The 21,716-nt window shown below is 41.4% G+C and overlaps 1 protein-coding gene across 1 annotated transcript in view; it reads left to right on the plus strand.

Annotated features, from left to right (window-relative positions):
• CFAP61 (cilia and flagella associated protein 61) overlaps window positions 1–21,716 on the plus strand; it is a 251,956-nt gene that overhangs the window by 95,866 nt on the left and 134,374 nt on the right. The window contains exons 14-17 of the mRNA XM_024753694.1: window positions 10,645–10,771; window positions 15,183–15,260; window positions 17,402–17,608; window positions 20,470–20,604. Of these exons, the coding sequence (XP_024609462.1) occupies window positions 10,645–10,771; window positions 15,183–15,260; window positions 17,402–17,608; window positions 20,470–20,604 (547 nt within the window). The remainder of the gene's footprint in view (window positions 1–10,644; window positions 10,772–15,182; window positions 15,261–17,401; window positions 17,609–20,469; window positions 20,605–21,716) is intronic.

The raw sequence follows: 21,716 nt of genomic DNA on the forward strand, positions 1-21,716 counted from the left end.
CATCAACAGATTCCACGCGAGGGCCCCTCTCGTTTCCTTTGTGGCTGCTGGTCTTTGAGAGGACGGTTCTCAATATTTATGTTAGCTTTCATTTGGAATATGCATAAACTAAATGCTTTTTAACATTGTACTTCACTGAGTGATCTCTGGGATGTTTCCACATGTAACCTGAGGCTGGTACAAGAACGTCTTTCCTTTTCCTTCTGCTGCCCGTCCTTCATCATCACCCCGGCTCTCCTCCTTCTTTATTCATGAGCAGAGGACACATTTGGGTGAACCAGCCACTTATTCCATCTTCCTGCCCTTCCAAACCATGTTTTTCTGAAATTTGCCGTTTTTAATTTAGGAGACTATGTTTAGAACTTACTCATCCAACTGATATTTACTGTGTCAGAAATGATTTTCTGTGAATAAATATTGACAGCTAAGTTGAGTCATACCACCAATTGTCAACTTTGCTCAGCAAATAAAAATGCTGTTAGGTAGTTGGCTTTTAAATGTTTCCTTCCCTCAGTATTTTTGTTTTATGTGTTTTTCCGTGGGTGACTCACTCATGCCTGGTTGTCACCTTTTTCTAGGACGTCACCGTTATACCTATTTTGGGCTCATGTTGTCGCGGAGGGTGTTTTAGGGATATCAGTCTTTCTGGTGCTTTTAATCAGCTTCCTTGAAGGCAAGAGGAACTTTATTTTGTGGTTATTGTTTTGTTTTGTTGTTCGGATTAAACTGAAATGCTGATGGCTGCCGAATTATTTTATGTTTCTATTACATAGATCACTCCTTTGGAATTCAGAAAGACTCAAATTACTTTTTCTTCTTTCCATCATTTAGTTTTAATTTACTGGCATCAAAAAATTGCCCTATATTCTGCAAGGCCAAGGGACGACACACACATAGACTGCTAGGTGTCTAAAATCATTCATTCGTTCAACTTAGGGTCGAAAAATCAACTGTTAAATCTTTTCCCTTCTATTTGTATGTATGATTTTCTGTTTTGTTATGCATGAAGTCTGATTAAATGCTATAAATTCTGACCTTTGAGACCAGAGTCTGCCAAAAGCAGGAGAAGAAAAACTCCTGGGAATCAAAACTTTCCAGACCCAAGAAGGGACCAGTGGGCAAGGGTGACATCATTTCTTCCTGGAGAGGCTAGATTTCCCCAGGCATCCAAGCACATCAGAGGGAGGACGTGTGAGAGAGTAGTGCCGTGGGGAGGTGAAGGACCACGGGGAAGGGTCAGGAAACATGGGAGCCCCATGCAGGACCCCTCGGGAGACCTTGCTTTTTCTGTGGCTGAAGGAAGCCCTGTGGATGGATGAGGACAGCCACAGCAAAGTGCCTCTCTGATTCAAGGTGGCTTTAGAACCACGTGTGAGCCCTTGAGGAAAGAATGGCTAAACCATCCTGGCGACTGAGCACGTGTTCACTTTCAGGAAGGTCGTGCAAGGGGACCTGTATAACAGGTGGGAGCTGGGGACGTGGTTTCCTTCCTGGTTCCGCACCTGGATATGGGAGAGAGGAAGGGGCTCAGTATAGAGGTTATAATGAAAGAATGAATATCAGAAACTCCTCATTCCAAACTTGTGGAGAGATGAAAGTGGGACCACGTTTAGGTATATCTGGTGGGCCCGCCATCTGTTTCAGTCCCGCCAGGCCCCAATTCTGATATGTAAACATCAAAATGAACTTTGTCTCTTTGGATATTTATTTAGCACATTAAAAGTTCATTCCACAGAAGGTCTTGACATCATTTTGCAAACCCTCAATTGACTATTCTTAATCTTTATGATTTATCTGAAAATATGGCAAGAAATAAAGATAGCTGCTCGATAATTTGACAGTAAATGCAGTCTCCTTTTGGTGTGTGCATGCGTGTGTGACATCCATATATATTTCAAGAAAAATTTCATTTTAATTAAGGATCGCACATGTTGAGAATAAAATACTAAGCATCCTTACAACTTTTTTTTTTAACATCTTTATTGGAGTATAATTGCTTTACAATGTTGAGTTCGTTTCTGCTACAACTTTCTTTTGAAGTCATTTTATTTTTCCAGAGGCCCTCTACGGCTAAAACACAGACTGAGGTCTGCGTAACACCCGTCCATTTCTAACCTCATTCTCATCATTTAAAATTTGAAGGGATTTCAGAATTACTTCTCTGAAGATAGTTCTGGAATCAATAGTAGGTCAGCTCCACGAGGGCAGGCCTTGTGGACTGTCTTGTTCCCAACACCCAGGACATGCTGGGCACGCAGCGAATGTTGAATCAGCGTCTGGCTGACTGAGTCAGAATGACTGACTGAGTCATTCTCAATAAAGCCGCCTGAATCGTTGATTTTTAAGGCATGCATTTTAATTGAGGATCTGTTTCTTATGCATATTAATTTTTCTCTTTTTCTGGGTGCTCCTGTCAATTGCCACATAAAAGCAATTAGGACACATACCTATTGCCACAGTTTCCCTTTTGCCGTCTCTAGGTCCCCATCATCTTATTCCTGGTAAAAGCAGAACTAACAGGCTCCTGATGTGTAAGCAGGTCGTATCCACACCAGCCACTTGCCTTAGAGCCCTGGTGAAGAGGTCACTTGTGGAGCAAAACTACATTCTGCTTTTTGAGCTAAGCAGAAAACAATTGAAAAATAGCGTTCAGAGGCAAACACGAAGCAATAGAGAGCAGCCTTTTCCAATAGAACTACGGAGTGAGCCGCAGAGTATGTGATTTTAAGTGTTCTAATAGCCTCAGTAATTTAAAAATCAAAAAGAAGTAGGCAAAACTAATCGTAATATTTATCAGTTAACCCTTTGTAGTCAAAATATTATTGCTTTCAAATATAATCAGTATAAAAATGTATCAGTGAGATCGTCTGCATTCTCGTTTGCGGCCAAGTCTGCAGAATTCAGTGGGTATCTTGCATGGACAGCACATCTGGATCCAGAGATGCTACCTTTCAACGCTCAGCAGCCACGTGTGGCTTGTGGCCTCCAGACTGGACAGCATGGCCTTAGAGCAGGGCACAGACATGCCGCTGCTGCTCAGTCCTCCCCTGAAAGTCCAGGAACTTTCATGTAAATTGTGAAACACTCTTCTTTGGCAAATGTAAGTAGCAGAGGTGAGAACTTCACAATATAACACAAAATGGTTGTGTTCCCTAATCGACAGTAGATTTTCAAGGACAAACAAATGAAATAACGTTTGAGTTTTTGTGATACTTGGCAGTAAAATGGCCCCTTTTCCTTTGAACATGTGAGCACTGCTGTGCGCTAGGAAGAGCCCTGGGCTTTCAGAGTGGACCATGATGTGGTCTGAGCTGTGAGCCTGGCTTGGGGAGGGTAGGGTGGAGGGGGACGATGCCCACAACCCAGAGAGCAAAGGCCAGCACAGTGGCTCCCCTAACACTCTTAATAACTCAGTTGTAGTGTTTGTCATGCACAGAAGCCTGGGGGAAATGCTCTGGCCGTCTACATGCAAACTGTGTAACTCACTCATTCAACAGATGTTACTTGAGCACCTACTATGTGCCAGGTGTTGGTCTGGCCAAGGAGAGGCAGCGGGGAGCAAACAGACCCAAATTCTTATCCTCGTGAAGTTTTACTTTAGTGAGAGGGGACAAGCAATGAACAAAATAAATAGAAGGTAAGAAGTACTATGGAGAAAAATACGAGATGAGTCAGAGGAGAGATCCCAGAGGAGGGGTGCTCAGCCATCCTAGGACTTTGGGAATCATTGCTGAGGCCCTTAACCTTGGTCCACGGGGAGAATTCAGGAGAAAACCGCATCTTTATTTTTATGAAGGCTTAACATAAAATCTAGCATTTCCTTCCATTGTAAAAGTAGGCAACAAACCACAATAGTATCAGTAGCACCTGTAACTTTCTCTTCCATTGAAACAACAGGTATTTTCCTATCCTGTCATATCGTGGGATTTGCAGATATCTGCAAATGTTGCTTAAGGCGTATGCTTATTTATACAGCAAAAGTATGGAGATTATTAGATCACTGCTGAGTCATGTCGTTTAATGAGGCTATAGAGTGTAATCCTACATATTTTATTTTGTGCATTTAAAAACACTTTTCTGAGAGGGGTCCTTGGCATAAAAGAGCTTAAAACCCCTGCATTTACTGAGATTTGAGTAGAAGAGTGGTATGATCTGACTTAGCTTTTTATTTATTTATTTATTTTGCCTGCGTTGGGCCTTCGTTGCTGCACTGGGGCTTTGTCTACTTGCGGCAAGCGGGGGCTACTCTTCGTTGCGGTGCATGGGCTTCTCATTGCGGTGGCTTCTCTTGTTGTGGAGCACGGGCTGTAGGCACATGGGCTTCTGTAGTTGCTGCACGCAGGCTCAGTAGTTGTGGCATGCAGGCCCTAGAGCTCACGGGCTTCAGTAGTTGCAGCTCGCGGGCTCTGGGGTGTGTGGCCTTCAGTAGTTGTGGCACACGAGCTCAGTAGTTGTGGCTCGCAGGCTCTAGAGCACAGGCTCAGTAGTTGTGGCGCACAGGCTTAGCTGCTCCACAACATGTGGGATCTTCCCAGACCAGGGATCAAACCCGTGTCCCCTGCCTTGGCAGGCAGGTTCTTAACCACTGCACCACCAGGGAAGTACTGACCTAGCATTTTATAAGCATCACTCTACCTGCTTTGTTGAGGATGAGTGTCGGGCGGCAGAGGTGGGAGTGAGGAAGACCCATCGAGGTGCTGCTGCAGCAGCCCAGGCAAGAGGTACTGGTGGCTGCGCCAGCATCCGAGGTCATGAGAAGTGGTTGGGTTCTGGGTGCATTTTCAGGGCGAGCCAGCTGACGTGCTGCCGGGAAGTGAGGCGTGCGAGAAAGAGAACCAAGACTAAGCCAAGGGTTTGGGCCTGAACCACAGGAAGGATGGAGCAGCCATTGAATAAGCTGCCAGAGGCTCTGGGATGGTAAGAGCGAGATGACAGGTAGAGGGCCTGGTGTTTTCATTTGGGAGAAGCAAGATCCTTTAGATTAACTTTATCCAGATCTTCAACAGTATTTTATATCTTTTGCCCGATACCAATTTGTGAGCAAAGTGTCTCAAACTCTAGCAATATGATGGTGGAATTCGTCTTATTCTTGTCATAGTTATGTCAGTTTTTTAATTCAGTATTCTGAAATTATATTGTTAGATCTCTACAGATTTGATATTGTTATATCTTCCTAGTGAACTTTTACTTTTATAGTTAAAGACCCTCTTTTCCTCATAATGCTTTTTGCCTTGGGGTCTAACTTACCTGATACTATGTGCTGCACCAGCTTATTCTTTTGACTTTTCATCGCCATTCCCCTGTCCTTTTCCCTTCATCTTTCTCTGGTATTGTATATATGTGTATTTTGTAACAGCTTTATTGAGGTATAATTCACACTATACAATTCACCCACTCAGAGTGTACAGTTCTGTTGTTTTTAGTACATTCTCAATTCATCACCCCAAAGGATACCCCTTACCCATGCTGCAGTCACCCCTGTCCCCTTGTCCCCCCCAGCCCCCAGCAGCTAATCTACATCCTGTCTCTATACACTTGCCTATTATGGGCATTTCATATAAATGGAATGAAAGTATGTGGCCTTCTTTCACTTTTCAAGGTTCATCCCTGCTGTAGCCTGTGTCAGTACTCATTCCCTTTTGTGGCTGAATAATATTCCAGTGTATGGATAGACCACATATTGTTTATCCCTTCAGAAGTTGATGAACATTTGGGTTCTTTCCATTTTGGGAACTATTATGGATAATGTTGCTACGAACATTCACGAACAAGGTTTCCTGTGAACATATGGTCTTAATTCCCTTGGGTATTTTCCTAGTACTTTTGTGGTCTTGTTTTTTACATTTATATCTTTAATTCATCTGAGCTAGATTTTGGCATAAGGTGGCCATATCAGAATCAAGTTCTTACCTTACCCTTAAAAATTGCTCATACTATTTGTATTATTAATGTGATAGTAAATTGACCATCTTTCTATCAGTTAATTATAGATGTAGATTGTTCTTGGCAAATATGCTGCGTTGTCCATAGAACGGAAGCAGGCATTAAAATGTAAGCACAAATATTCACTACAAGTGAAAGCTAAGTAGGTTAGAGTATTTCACTTTATTAATAGTAGGAAGAGTAGCCCTGCTCTATTTGGTAATAACACCCCAATGACTGGAGAGCATGCATTATATGAACCCTACATCGTATGCCGGGCCCATTACAAAACGAAAATGTGGGACTCCAGCCTAAGGTGGAGAGGTCATGTCCCCCTCGCATACGCCCACGGCTCCATCCCGTGGCAAACAGGCACCGGCATGCCCTACATACCTGGGCACGGGGTGGGCTAGAGTTCCACACTGAGTTGCCTGCCGAAAACAGCGTGGCACTGCCTGCCCTGGGGGGGACCCTGGGTGAGGACGGCCACCACCCTGCTCTGATTAGACTCCAGGAGCACACACCTGACCTCGATCCTCCCCATGCCCGTGTCCAGGACCCCAGTGAGGGTGGAGCGGGATGGTTCAACATGGGGCTCCCTGATGCAACCCAGTCGTCACCCCTGGCAGAGGGTGGCAGCAGTCACAGGGCAGGGTCGGGGAGGTGCCAGGGGCAAGGTACAGATGGGGGAGAAACCATCACGGGTGCTGGTGCGAGGTGGGTACCACGTGTGAACCAAGGCTCCAAGCCCCGGACGTGCTCCACTGTCCTACTTGACTTCACGTAAAAACACGAAATCAAAAATAAAATTAGTAAGAATTTTGAGACTCATGAAGCCCGCCTGGGTTCAGTGTAATTTTTTTAACTTCTTAACATACTTTGAAAACTGGGGGAAGAATTTGGCTTTATGTACAATGTAAATATGACATAAAGCATGGTGCTGAACATTTTAAATTAAATAAATTTAAAGTGTGACATTGTGTTGTCTGGTTAATGGGTATAATCAGTGATTTTTTTAACCTTATTCTTTGTACTTTTAAAATTAATTTTATTTTTTTGAATTGTAATAAAATTGCTTTACAATGTCGTGTTAGTTTCTACTGTACAATGAAATGAATCAGCTATGTGTATACCTATATCCCCTCCCTATTAGACCTCCCTCCCACCCATCTAGGTTGTCACAGAGCACCAAGCTGAGCTCCCTGCACCGTACAGCAGGTTCCCACTAGCTACCTATTTTACACATGGTAGTGTATTTATGTCAAACCTAATCTCCCAATTCGTCCCCCCCGCGCTTCCCCACTGTGTCCACATGTCTGTTCTCTACGTCTACATCTGTATTCCTGCCCTACAAATAGGTTCCTCTGTACCATTTTTCTAGATTCCATGTATATGCGTTAATATACAATATTTGTTGTTCTCTTTCCGGCTTACTTCACTCTGTATGGCCGTCTCTAGGTCTATCCACATCTCTACAAATCACCCAACTTCTTTCCTTTATATGGCTGAGTAATACTCCATTGTATATATGTACCACATCTTCTTTATCCATTCATCTATCATTGGACATTTAGGTTGTTTCATGTCCTGGCTATTGTAAATAGTGCTGCAATGAACACTGGGGTACATGTGTCCTTTTGAATTACGGTTTTTTTAGGGTGTATGTCCAGTAGTGGGATTGCTGGGTCACATGGTAGTTCTATTTTTAGATTTTTAAGTAACCTCCATACTGTTCTCCATAGTGGCTATACCAATTTACATTCCCACCAACAGTGCAAAAGGGTTCCCTTTTCTCCACACCCTCTCCAGCATTTATTGTTTGTAGATTTTTTGATGATGGCCATTCTGACTGGTGTGAGGGGATACCTCATTGTAGTTTTGATTTGCATTTCTCTAATAACTAAGTGATGTTGAGCATCTTTTCATGTGCTTCTTGGCCATCTGTATGTCTTCTTTGGTGAAATGTCTATTTAGGTCTTCCGCCCATTTATTAATTGGGTTTGTTTTTTTGATACTGAGCTCCATGAGCTGTTTGTATATTTTGGAGATTAATCCTTTGTTCATTGCTTCGTTTGCAAATATTTTCTCCCATTCTGAGGGTTGTCTTTTCGTCTTGCTTATGGTTTCCTTTGCTGTGCAAAGCTTTTAAGTTTAATTAGGTTCCATTTGTTTATTTTTGTTTTTATTTTCATTACTCTAGGAGGTGGGTCAAAAAAGATCTTGCTGTAATTTATGTCAAAGAATGTTTTTCTTATGTTTTCCTCTAAGAGTTTTATAGTCTCTGGTGTTACATTTAGGTCTTTAATCCATTTGGAGTTTATTTTTGTGTATGGTGTTAGGTAGCGTTCTAATTTCATTCTTTTACATGTAGCTGTCCAGTTTTCCCAGCACTACTTATTGAAGAGGCTGTCTTTTCTCCATTGTGTGTTCTTGCCTCCTTAATCATAAATTCGGTGACCATATGTGCATGGGTTTATCTCTGGGCTTTCTTTCCCATACCATTGATCTATATTTCTGTTTTTGGGCCAGTACCATACTGTCTTGATTACTGTAGCTTTGTAGTATAGTTTAAAGTCAGGGAGCCTGATTCCTCCAGCTCCATTTTTCTTTCTCAAGATTGTTTTGGCTATTTGGGGTCTTTTGTGTTTCCATACAAATTGTAAAACTTTTTGTTCTAATTCTGTGAAGAATGCCATTGGTAGTTTAGTAGGGATTGCATTGAATCTGTAGAGTGCTATGGGTAGTATAGTCATTTCCACAATGTTGATTCTTCCAGTCCAAGAATATGGCATATTTCTCCATCTGTTTATGTCATCTCAGATTTCTTTCATCAGCTTTTTATAGTTTTCTGAGTACAAGTCTTTTGCCTCCTTAGGTCGGTTATTCCTAGGTATTTTTTTCTTTTTTTTTTTTTTTTTGCAGTGGTAAATGGGATTGTTTCCTTAATTTCTCTTTCTGATTTTTCATTGTTAGTGTATAGCAATGCAAGAGATTTCTGTGCATTAACTTTGTATCCCACAACCTTACCAAATTTCGTTGATTAGTTCTAATAGTTTTATAATGGCATCTTTAGGATTTTCTATGTATAGTATCATGTCATCTGCAAACAGTGACAGTTTTACTTCTTCTTTTCCAATTTGTATTCCTTTTATTTCTTTTTCTTCTCTGATTTCCGTGGCTAGGACTTCCAAAACTATGTTGAATAAGAGTGGCAAGAGTAGACAGCCTTGTGCTGTTCCTGATCTTAGAGGAAATGCTTTCAGTTTTTCACCATTGAGTATGATGTTTGCTGTGGGTTTGTCATATATGGCCTTTATTATGTTGAGGTAGATTCCCTCTATGCCCATTTTCTGGAGAGTTTTTATCATAAATGGGTGTTGTATTTTGTCAAAAGCTTTTTCCTTGTCTATTTAGATGATCATATGGCTTTATTCCTTAATTTGATAATATTGTGTATCGTGTTGGTTGATTTGCATATATTGAAGAATCGTTGTGTTCCTGGGATAAATCCCACTTGATCATGGTGTATGATCCTTTTAATGTGTTGTTGGATTCTGTTTGCTAGTATTCTGTTCACGATTTTTGCATCTATATTCATCAGTGATATTGACCTGTAATTTTCATTTTTTGTGATATCTTTGTCTGGTTTTGGTATCAGGGTGATGGTGGCTTTGTAGAACGAATTTGGGAGTGTTCCTCCCTCTGCAATTTTTGGGAAGAATTTGGGAAGGATGGATTTTAGCTCTTCTCTAAATGTTTGATAGAATTATTCTGTGAAGCCATCTGGTCCTGGGCTTTTGTTTGCTGGAAGATTTTTTTGTTTGTTTTTTGTGGTACGTGGGCCTCTCACTCTTGTGGCCTCTCCCATTGTGGAGTACAGGCTCCGGATGCGCAGGCTCAGCAGCCATGGCTCACAGGCCCAGCTGCTCCGCGGCATGTGGGACCTTCCCGGACCGGGGCACGAACCTGTGTCCCCTGCGTCGGCAGGCGGACTCTCAACCACTGCGCCACCAGGGAAGCCCTGTTGGAAGAGTTTTAATCACAGTTTCAGTTTCATTAGTTGTGATAGTTCGGCTTCTATTTTCTAATTCTTCCTGGTTCAGTCTTGGAAAATTGTACCTTTCCAAGAATTTGTCCATTTCTTCCAGGTTGTCCATTTTATTGGCATATAGTCGTTTGTAGTAGTCTCTTATAATCCTTTGTATTTCTGCGGTGTCAGTTGTGATTTCTCCTTTTTCATTTATAATTTTATTGATTTGAGTCCTCTCCCTTTTTTTCTTGATGAGTATAGCTAAAGGTTTATCAATTTTATCTTCTCAAAGAACAAACTTTTAGTTTTATTGATATTTGCTATTGTTTTCTTCATTTCTATTTCACTTATTTCTGCTCTGATCTTTATGATTTCCTTCCTTCTTCTGACTTTGGGTTTTCTTTGTTCTTCTTTCTCTTTTTTAAATTTTTAAATTATTTTAAAATTTAAAAAAATTGAAATATAGTTGATTAACAATGTTTGCACTTTTTAAATGTGTGTTTTCCAGGTTTTCTAGAATGAAGAATTACTTTTGTAGTTAATCAAACCCCAATGTTATATAAAAAATATTTTACCAGATATTATTTTATATAAGTGTGATCTGTTACAATTCTGTCTCCATTTGGGTGGAGGACGGAATACATATTTTAGTACGTTAACCTGAAAAAGAAAATGTGTCTCTCCTTACCCAGGACCATTAAAATAAGATTAGCCACTCTCTTGGATACTCCTGGTGTTGAAAATCTCGTCAGCACCCTCATGCTGGGTAAAAGCATATTGGAAGATTTACAGCAGTACAACGAGGCTCGCAGGGACCCTGTAAGTACCTGCTATGACCAGACTGGCTTCTTTTCCTCATGTTTTGGGACCATTATGACCCATGTACATTCAACCCCGAAGTTTCCTTGGGCCTAGTTGGAGAATCGTATGGTGGGGAGCGGCGGAGGTGGGGTTGGAAGGTGGGAGGGAGAAGAAAAGAACAAGGAAACTGAGGTTTAAGGAAGTGGGGCTATTCTTCTCACTAGTGGCCCTATGAAGGCTGATCAGATGCCCTAAATTCTTATCACGGGGCTAGAAAATTTGAACTTGATCTAGACAAATATAACGAAATTAGATCTCAGTGCTTGGAATAGGCAAATCTGACCAAGGTTAGTGGATCCTTGGGGTGCCTGGTGCCCATCCCAGCAGCACCCCATTTTGCCCTTCTGGGTGATGGGTCTGTCCATACCCTTGAGGATGCTGGCTGCATCCTCAAGGATTGGATTGGCTGGGAAGATCCTGTATGACCAATGCTGGGTTCTCTTTCTAGTACAGTTAACTGTACTGTACTTTTGCCATTGCAGAGGGCAAGCTAGCAGTGGTCCTTACATCATCGCTGCTTTCTTAAGGACCAGGCCAGTTAACTTCACCAGACATGGAACAATGCATGTAGCTAGGGAAATGCTTAATTACTTCTTGATGAATTTTATTAAAAAGATTTTTTCACTGAATCATAACCAATAAAAAGTTTGATGGCTTTCACAGTTTGAATATGCCACATAACGAGCACCTGTTTCAGGAAACAGACTGACCCCAGCCCACTGGAAGTCCCTTTCAAGCTCTCATTTAGTCACTCTTCCCCCAGTTAGTACCACCTTGACTTCTAAGATCATAGATGCCTGTCTTTGGAGCTTATTTAAAGGGATCATACAGTGTGTTTTCTGACATCTAGCCTCTTTTGCTCAGCAGTGATTGTGAGATTCATCCACATTGTGCTGTAAAGTATTGCTACTTCATTGCATGAATATACCTCAGTGTATTTCTTCATTCCACCTCTGGGGTCATCTGGCGAGTTCCCAGTTATGGGCTCTTTTGGATAAACCTCTCAGTTAATTTTAAACTCATCAAGAGGGAGACAACAAACACTAAACATGGTGAGATGTTTAATATTTATAAAGGCATTGAATTAAAGTAAAACTTCCCTCCAGCACATGTTTTTTGTTTGTTTGTTTTGGTTTGTCTTGGTCTCTTTGTTTCTTTTTTCGTTTGTTCCTTCCCTCCTGGCTCGCTGACACAGGGGTCTCCAAGACACATGCAGGGAGTCTATGAGGTAAAAACTATGCTCAGAGTAAGAGTAAGAAATTATTTTCCTTTTCCACTGAATTGATATTCAGCGGAAAGGCAATGGTGGGCAAAACCTCAGGGAACTCAGTGTGGATTGAAGCAGTGTCACCAAACTTCCCAGTGGCCTTCGAGTTTGCTGCGATGCACTCACAGCAACAACAGGAACAGAAAATCCACAACGGGATGTCACTGTGCACCAGGAGAATGGCTAAAACAAAGAAGAGTGACACCACTCAGGTGTGGCGAAGGTGCGGGGAAATTGGATCACTCCTATGCTGCTGGTGGGAATGTGAAATGGTACCCCTGCTCTGGAGAACATTTTGGCTGTTTCTTAAAAAACAAAAAACATGCAACAGTTATCTCTGAGCATTTATCGCAGAGAAATGAAGACTTGGTCACAAATGTTCACAGCAGCTGGAATCAGCCCAGATGTCCTCCAACAGGGGAATGGGTAGGGTGAGCTGTGGCAATTCCATGCCATGGAATAGTGCTCAGCAGTGCAAAGGGACGCACCAGTTTTGTTTGTTTGTTTAAGTATAGTTGATTTATAATGTTGTGTTAGTTTCAGGTACAGCAAAGTGATTCAGATAAATATATGTGTATCTATACAGTAAGTCCTTGTTGTTTATATATTTTATATATAGTAAGTAGTGTGTATCTGTTAATCCCAGACTCTTAATTTATCCCTCCCTCCCCTTTCCCCTTTGGTAACCATAAGATTGTTTTCTATGTCTGTGAGTCTGTTTCTGTTTTGTAAATAAGTTCATTTGTATCATTTTTTTTTAGATTCCACAAATAAGTGATATCATATGGTATTTGTCTTTCTCTGATTTACTTCACTTACTATGGTAATCTCTAGGTCCATCCATGTTGCTGCAAATGGCAAAATTTCATTCTTTTTTATGGCTGAGTAATATTCCATTGTATATACGTACCACATCTTCTTTATCCATTCATCTGTTGGTGGACATTTAGATTGCTTCCATGTCGTGGCTATTGTCAGTAGTGCTGCTGTGAACATCGGGGTGAATGTATGTTTTCAAATTAGAGTTTTCATCTTTTCTGGATATATGCCCAGAAGTGGGATTGCTGGATCATATGGTAGTTAGTTCTACTTTTAGTTTTTTAGGGACCCTCCATACTATTCAGGAATGCACTGTTGATTCATACATCAGCTTGGGTGGATGTCCAGAGAATTATGCTAAATGGAAAAATAAGCCAGTCCCTAGAGGTTACATACTGTATGATTTCACTTATATGACATTTTTGAAATGACAACATTTTAGAACTGGAGAACAGATCGTTTGTTGCCAGGGTTAAGGATGGAAGTGGGGCAGGAGGCAGGTAGCTGTGGTATAATAGGCAACCCACAAAATCCTTGTGTTGGAACTGTTCAGTATCTTGACTGCAGTGGTGGACATATGAACCTACACAGCGGATAAAATTGCATAGATCTTAATACGCACACACGTGGGTGCATGCGCGCATGCGAAATGGTATCAGTGTGGGTTCCCTGCTTATCTTATGATACTAGTGTTTTGCAAAGGTTACCATTATGGGATACTGGGCAAAGTGTAGAAGGAATCTCTCTGTATTGTTTTTTACAACTGCTGGTGAATCTGCAACTATCTCCATAAACATTTTAATTAAAATTCAAACAAAAGGGAAAGCCAGTTTCCCTTGAAGCTGTAAACATTAGCTTACTAACTCTTAGCCCTTGAGTACATGTATTTGCAGTATTCTGTGTAGCAAAATGAGACGTGCACACACCGCTCTTGGCTGCAGACTGAAGTATATTGGTTGTTTCAAGAAAAATGTTTCTGCAGTTGTTTGAATTGCAGGCTGAAGCAGCACCGTTGTCACGGAACAGCTGGCAGACAAAATATGGTAATTCAGTCCTGGGGAGTTGGCAGACTTTTTCTTAAAAATGAGTGAGGTGAGAGTGTCACTCCAGAGAAACAACTGACAGCATGTGTTCCCCCATGATAAAGTCCATGCTTTCAAGAAAGAATTAGACTTTTAGAAAGTCAGTATCTGCCATCATGAGCTTGACAGCTTCCCAAAACCTAAAAAAACTTTTTCTGATGAGACTGGCGGTGATATTACCAAACACAATGTTTTGATATTTTGTAATGAAATAGGTCAACGTTTGGAAAATCTGCATAAGCTTGGTGAATCAATATTTTCCAGATAGTACACGATGTTACAAAATCATGCATGGGTAAAAGATTCAAAGTGCAAAAGAGACCAATACATTTTAATGTAGTAGGGTATACAAAGTTCACTGACATGGCTTCAGAGCCACATTGCAACTTATCTTTAAAACACTACTTACTACATGTTGAGTTTTGGTGGCGCATCAAAGGAGAATATCCATAATTATCTGAAAATATTATTTAAATACTTCTCCCTTTTCCAACTATGTATCTTTGTGAAGACAGATTTTTTTTTGCATATATTTCAACCAAAATAACATGTTACAACAGATTGAATACAATACAGAAGTAGGTGTGAGAATCCAGCCGTCTTCCATTGAGCCAGATATTCAAGAGATTTGCAAAAATATGAAACAATGCTACTCTTCTCTCTAAATATTTTTATCAAACTAAAACATGTGCTTTAATTAATAAATTCAACAAAAATTAATCAAAGAATTCAAAATTTTCTCAGTTTTAATTTCTAATATAGAAAATAGTGGTAGACATTACATACATGAACCAAAGCTCTTTAGCATCCTCAGGACGCAGGGGGCCTGGGATGACAGTGTTTGAGAACCACTGATGTCATGCTAAAGAAAGCAGATTCCCAGTCAAAGGAATGTGGTTTGAATCAATAGATCCATCCCGTACCAGCTGGAGATCTTGGCAAGGCAGCCTCCCAGGGCTTATTTTCTCGTAAATGAAGTAGAGATGTAATGGTAATACTTACTTCAGAGGGGTTGAAGTGAGGGTTAAACGCATACAAAGAGGGCATTTAACCTATTACCTGGCCCAGAGGTAAGTGGTGATAGGATGGTGGCTTTATCGTTGTCGTTATGTGATCATGGTTGAAACCCTTTATTGACAGCTAACGGAAACACTAATAGCAATATTTTTTAGGGTCTTAAAATATCTGCTTCTCTTGTCAGGATGGAACTCCACTGCAGGCATTTGTAGCCGAAGTTGCAGAACAAGTAGTTGGCATTGCAGTGATCAGAGATGAAATGGTAAATTGTGAAGTGGATACTACTTCCCTTGATCGTGCCTTTTCCTCTCGTGAATTAGCACACAATGCCTCTTTTGAAGTTTCATTTTTACTTATTTAGGATGAATGTCTTCTTTTTCTGAAGGCTGTAGATCTGCTTGCATCCCACTGGGCAGCCTTTCAAGTCTCCATTTTTTTTTCGGTTCAAAATGTTTAAAATATTACGAAGAGTACATGAAAACATTCACCATCTAAAAATTCAAATAACCTTCCACCACCAAAAACAAGTCCCAGCTCCCTCCCCAAAGGATTACCACTATTGAGAGTTAGGCATTTATCCCTTCCAGCATTCTTCCTTGCACTTATTTTCATGCATCGTGTGCGTGCGGGCGTGTGTGTGTAAGTGGACATCTAATTTTATTTTGTCCCAGTGCACAGCCAATTATTCCAAAGTATTTATTACTGAGTAGTCCATTCTTTCCCTACTGATTTAAAATGCTGCCTTTATATTATTAAATTTCCATGTGTCTGTGTCTATTTTTACTCTCTGTTCTGTTCCATGGATTTATTTGTTGATATCTATTGCACTATCACGTGCTTTGGTATCTGGTGGGGAAGTCTTCTCATATTTATATTTTTTGCCTAAAGTTTCTTGGTTAAACTTGGGTGTTTTCTTTTCCAGATAAACCTTGTAATACTTACTATGAATTTTTTTGTGCCTATGTAGATTTTACAGAACAATTTAGGCAGAACTGATAATTATAATATTGAGACTTCCCTTCTGGGAACATGGCTTCTGGAAGATACCCTTTCTCATGTTAAGGAGCTTCTCTCCTATTTCTAGTTTACTAAAAGTTTTTGTTACGCATGGGTGTTGAATTTTATTAAATGTGTTTCGGCATTTATTGAGATGTTCGTATGACTTTATTTCTCTAATGTGTTCAAACTATCCTTGTTCTTGGATTCATTTCTCTTTTGATTCAATATATCTTTAAGGATTCTTGGAGAGTGAGTGGAAGAGGGTAGGGTCTCTGAGTCCACACACATATACAAGTTTTCATCTGTCCTCACACTTGAACACTCGTTCAGCTGTGAATAGAATTCATATGCAAATTATTTCTTATCAGAGTGTTGATGTTTTTACTCTCATTATCTTCCAGTATCCAATGTTACAGATAAAATACAGTCTGATGTAAATAAATGTATGTATGTCTGCTTTCTCTCTTGAGAATTAGTTTTTCCCTTTTATTCCAAAAATTCTTATGAAGTACCTTATGCCTGATTTGAGCTTGGGAACATCTTTCTTCTATGATTTCACTAATGATTTCTTCCCTTCCATTTTCTCTATTCTCCATTCCTTTTTGGATGGAACTGACCCTTCACTGTCTTTTACCTTTCTTCTTGTACTTTTTAATCTCTTGTACTTCTTATTCTTCATTCTAGGAGTTGTTCTTGATTTTATCTTCCAGATTCCTAATTTACTGTTCAGCCACATCTAGCCTATTATCCAGGCCTTCTATTGGAATTTTAATTTCAGAGTTCATGTGTTTAACTTCCAAGTCTCTTCCTTGTTCTCTTATTGTTCCTTTTTTGTAGGAGCTTGTTTGTTATGTTTTATGCGAGATCCTTTTTTGGTATCTCTGAGGACATTGAGTAGAATTTTTTAAAAATTCTCCTCCATTTGCTGGATAACCTCTGTTTCCTCTGGAGTGAGTTGTATGTTTCTCTAACTGGTCTTTTGTATTCGTCAGTTTTCCCCAAAAGTCTCTCCATGTCATGAATGAGAGATTATCAGTGTGGATGGTTGGCATGGGCTCTTTGACGGTAGTGTATATCTGCTTCTCCATTGCATTGCTCTGGCCACTGGGAGGCTGTCCATGAGCAGGGACTCAAGGCTTTCCAGGTTTTTAGCACAGCTGTGAGGAGCAAATCCCAAAGCTCTAAGCCACCCTCCAGAAGTAAGCCATCAAAACAAGTGACTTTCAGGAAACATAAGTTTTACCTTTAAAAAAAATTAACAATGAAAATGAGATAGTAAATAATAGGAGGGAAAACTCGTCTCTCATTATTGTACCTAAAGTCATTTTTAAATGATGTTTCTCAGAAAGCGCATGCCGTTTGTTTAAAATCTTCTTAGGTGTCCTTTCTCACATCTCTTTTTAGGATATAGAGTACATACGATCCCACTACAATATTGAAGACTTCATATACTTTAGTCACCACCAGCGCAAAGAGCATGGCCACCTGTATCACTTTGCCCTGAACCCCATTTTTCAGCACTACACCAAGTTTTTTCTGAAGGAGATCCTCCGTTTAGGATATAAGTCCTGTCTCTACTACCCTGTTTACCCGCGAGCCAAGGAAGGCAAGGTAAAAGAATGTCTTAAGTCACTTTTGCAGCAGATCTGTGTCACGGTGTCATTTGTGTCGTGTGCCATATTTTATTTCTTCTTCACTCCATGTATTTTGATTATAATGTGGCTCTGAATTTCAAATGGCCATATTGAGTTTGGTCCTTTTCTTACACTACAGTGAAAACCCAGAAGGCTTTGAATTTCTGAAACCATCACAACCCATATAATTAGTAGAACAAATCGTTGGCTTTTCCATATCTACAAAGCAGACACTGAAAGCTACGGAAAAACACTCTAAGGGATGTGAAAATCAGATTATTTCTCATGTGAATTAGTGAATGCCAAAATGTCCTATGATGTTCTTCAAGCAAAGAATGTTCTAGTAGTGAACCCATAGAATAAATTAGCTCAGTCCTTAATACTGCTGTGCTATCACGGTATTGCAAAACAGCAGTATAACATCCCCACAAAAGTGATGGATAAAAAGTGGAGATATGTGTTACTGATGTAACCTTTATGTAGTAGATACCTCTATGTCTGCGTAATACTTGTACTTACGTAGAGCAATACTTCTATAACAAACACGCGTCTACTGTGTGTACATTATGTACATTGTGAACAAATAGCAAGCTCTTGCTTCCTGCTTCCGTGTATCCTGCTTCAGTCTCCTTCATAGCACTTCTCACTCGCTCACATTGTCTTGTGCCGTAAAGCTGGAGCTGTTTGTCCTGTTCAGAGCTGCAGCCCTGTTACGTAGAAGGGTCCCACACACTCACACGTGCTCACACGTGCTCACACGCAGTGTCCTGCTTGCTCACAGGCAAGGGCTTCTTGGAGCTGGATCCCCAAGCAGTTCTTTCCTGCAAGATGGTCCCTCTGTCACTGACAGTGTTGATGCAGACTTGAGGGGTGTTGAGAACTGAACCCCCAGGTAGAAATTTCTACCCCCCTAGGTAGAAATTGTCCCATAAGATCCCATTCGTGACCAAAAACTTTCTTAGGCTCTGCCTAGAGTCTGACATTGTCACGTTTCTTCTTAGTTACCATGGTGAGCTAAGTGGGTTTTTTAAATGCTCTGAATTATTAAACTTAAAAACAATCTAAGGTATATGGGTACATACACATAACAGTAATTTTACCAATGTATCTTATTTGACAAATGCCTTTTGGGGAAAAACAGAAGGAATGGAGGAGAAAGAAGAAAAAACATGGAAAAGATAGGTAGCGAATGTAGAATATGCTCTAGTGATGATTTTCTTCCTATCAAAATGCAGCCCTACAGCAATGTGAATGCCCCAGATTTGAACCTGGGACATGGGAAGTTTAACAGTTTTGCCTGAAAATCCTGGTCCTGCACAATTTCTTTGTACTTCACATTTGGCCAAGTGCCAATTTGGTGACCTTTAAGGATGTGATGTTACATTCTCAGTTTTTATTCCCAGTGTTTCCTGCCAGTGCCCAGTTGGTAGAAAGTCCTTTTGCATGCATCCTAAAAAATGGTGACTTGAACTGAACTCATTGAGTGTTCACGTATTTCCCTCCATGGTGTGGAATTAGGACCATGTTATGCGCTATTGTATATATAACATAGAAACACACTTGGAAACAGATTTCCTCTCTGTCTGCACCTCTAGTTGATTTATACACGTACATTTAAATAAGTGCAAGAAGCAATACCAAATAGTACAGGTAAGAATCTCCAAATTCTGCTATAAATCCCCAGTTGACTGCAGTACAAGTGAGCTTTCGGCTGACATGATGAAGACGGTTTTCTCCACACCCTCCTGCCAGAACATATACTGAGAGCTCTTCCAGGCTTAAAAACACAGCTTTGGCTAGAGATCCCTGGGTTCTGTTTCTCAGTGTGTAAAATCAGGCAGTGAAGTTCAATAGTGAAGAATTTTAGAAATCCCTTCCAGAAGCTCTTAGAAAGGCCTAGGGTCTATTTTTAGAACCACAAATAAGTCATGTGTAAACCACGTCATTTATTAAACTACAGCTACAGTTCCGTTTTACTTTCTTTGCTTTCCAGGTTAAATTCGGTAAATGTCTCATTAAAATTTTTTGGTTTGACAGTTTGAGGTTTACACAGTTGAAATACCCAAAGCTTAGGGGTTTCACCAAAACCCCTAAGATTTCATAAATGTGAAAGAAATAAAGATCACCATGTTCAGTTTTCTCTGCCAAGTCTAAAACTTGGATAAAATTAATATTTAAAGCATTCACCTAAAACATGATTTATTGTAGCCCATTTCAGTAAGCATAAATCCAGCTCACAATTTAGTATTAATATAAAGCAGAATAATCTGGTCCAACCCCCTCCCCCCTCCACTCCCCCACTCTCCGGTTTTATCCTTTTGTTTTAAAACACTTATCTGATCAACAAAGGTCCAGCTGAAGTAGCAGTGACTTTCACAAACATGAGGATTTTCACATCTGCGCCCTGTTGCCCCTCAGATGACATTTTTATCTATGTGCCTTCTTAAAGCAGCTTGTGTGAAACATGCAAAGGTTACCAGGACACAGGTAACACAGCTTAATGGGGTCAAATCGAGCTGATTCATGATCACTACGGAGAAGAATATCCTCCTGGGGAAAATACTTGTGCTGAAAAATCCCATAAACCAAACCACTTGTTTATCTGTCATTCCCACAGAGATAGTAATGCAATTACTCCCGTAATTATCTTCATTAGTGTCAGGCATTATCTACAATTCATTCCTCTGGTCGAAGAGTATGTTTGTTTATTTGCTGGTTTCCACCCCCCCTCTCCGGTTTGGCCGGGTTGGGAGTTTTGTATTTGTCGAGGCGCGTGCCGGCAAATGTGCGCGCGGCTCCCACGCTATTCCCCCTAAAATCGAGGTCGCTGTCTCCCAGTTTCAGAGCTCCAGCGCCCACTCGCTGACGTCCGCCCTCCACTACTTGGTTCCCGTGCGGCCCCGACGACAGATTGTCTATCCCCTGGAAAAGCTTGGCATCAACGCCCCATCAAAGGAGGTCTCCAGGGACGCGGTGGGTAGCCGGCGGCAGCAGGCGGGGCGCAGTGCCAGCGCGGGCGAGCGGGCGGGCGGGCGTGGCAGATGGGGCGGCGCTGCAAACGTGGAGCCGGAGCCCAACGGCTGCTCCTTCATCCCGGAGCCCAGGCTCCCTTCCACCGGCCCCTGCCCTAGGGTGGTGCCTCCGCAGCGAGCCCGGAGCAGAGCGGACGCCATGTGGTCCCTCGTGACGCGCCACCCCCCCTCACACGGGGGACGCCGCCGCGGGCTGCTGCGCCTCAGTACCAGTGGCTTGGGGTCCACCTCCCAGCATCTTTCTGGGTTTAGACCCCTTGCTCCAAAGCAGACTCCCCTTTCCTTCATGCTCTGCTTTCTCGGTTTGAGAACCTAGGTCTGGCAGCGTGAGGACGTTTGGGGCTGAGTCCTGAGCTAGGTTTGTTCCCTCCTCCTGGGGGAGTCCGCGTGATGAACAGGAACGTCTCAGCTGTCCTGGGTGGCGGGGGCTTTGAGCTTAGAGTGCACAGCCCTGGGACACTCTTAGTACCAGAACAGGAAAAGGGACCAAACAGAACCTAGATTTCGCTTTCAGTGGAAGTGTACGCGTAAACAGCCATACACAGAGCCGTGTTCAGGTACTTGGCTGGAAGCGTGACTTTGTCAGGCTGACTTACATGTAAGCTTGTACTGTACGTGCACACTTCCACTTAAATACGGTAGAAAAACGCCCCGCAGTGGGCCGACACTTGTTCTTTGTGAGAGAGAAAGGAGGAAAGTGGAAAGTTTAAACTCTCCAAACGTTTAGCAAAGGAGCTAAAAATGGTTCTGGAAACGGTGCTCAAATCAACACCCCAGTTTTGCAGGACATGCGTCACCTCACGGCCCCCAGCTCCTGCTTTACGTATGGGGGGGGGGTGGGTCCACCAAGACCCATCTTAGAGGCAGGCTGCTCTAAGTCCTATGTAAAATCCTAAGTCTTTATATTTGTAAAATAAAAAATAAATTTGTATTTATTTTCTAAGTTCTAACTTTGTATTTGAGTAGAGACTAAAAACGAATAGCAATTCTTTTGCTCTGCCCAGATCTTCATTATGGAAAATGTGAAGCATGTACAAAAGTAGAGCAAGTTCT

The sequence above is a fragment of the Neophocaena asiaeorientalis genome, unplaced genomic scaffold, assembly GCF_003031525.2.
Source record: "Neophocaena asiaeorientalis asiaeorientalis breed wild unplaced genomic scaffold, Neophocaena_asiaeorientalis_V1.1 scaffold302, whole genome shotgun sequence".
NCBI classification, from domain to species: domain Eukaryota; kingdom Metazoa; phylum Chordata; class Mammalia; order Artiodactyla; family Phocoenidae; genus Neophocaena; species Neophocaena asiaeorientalis.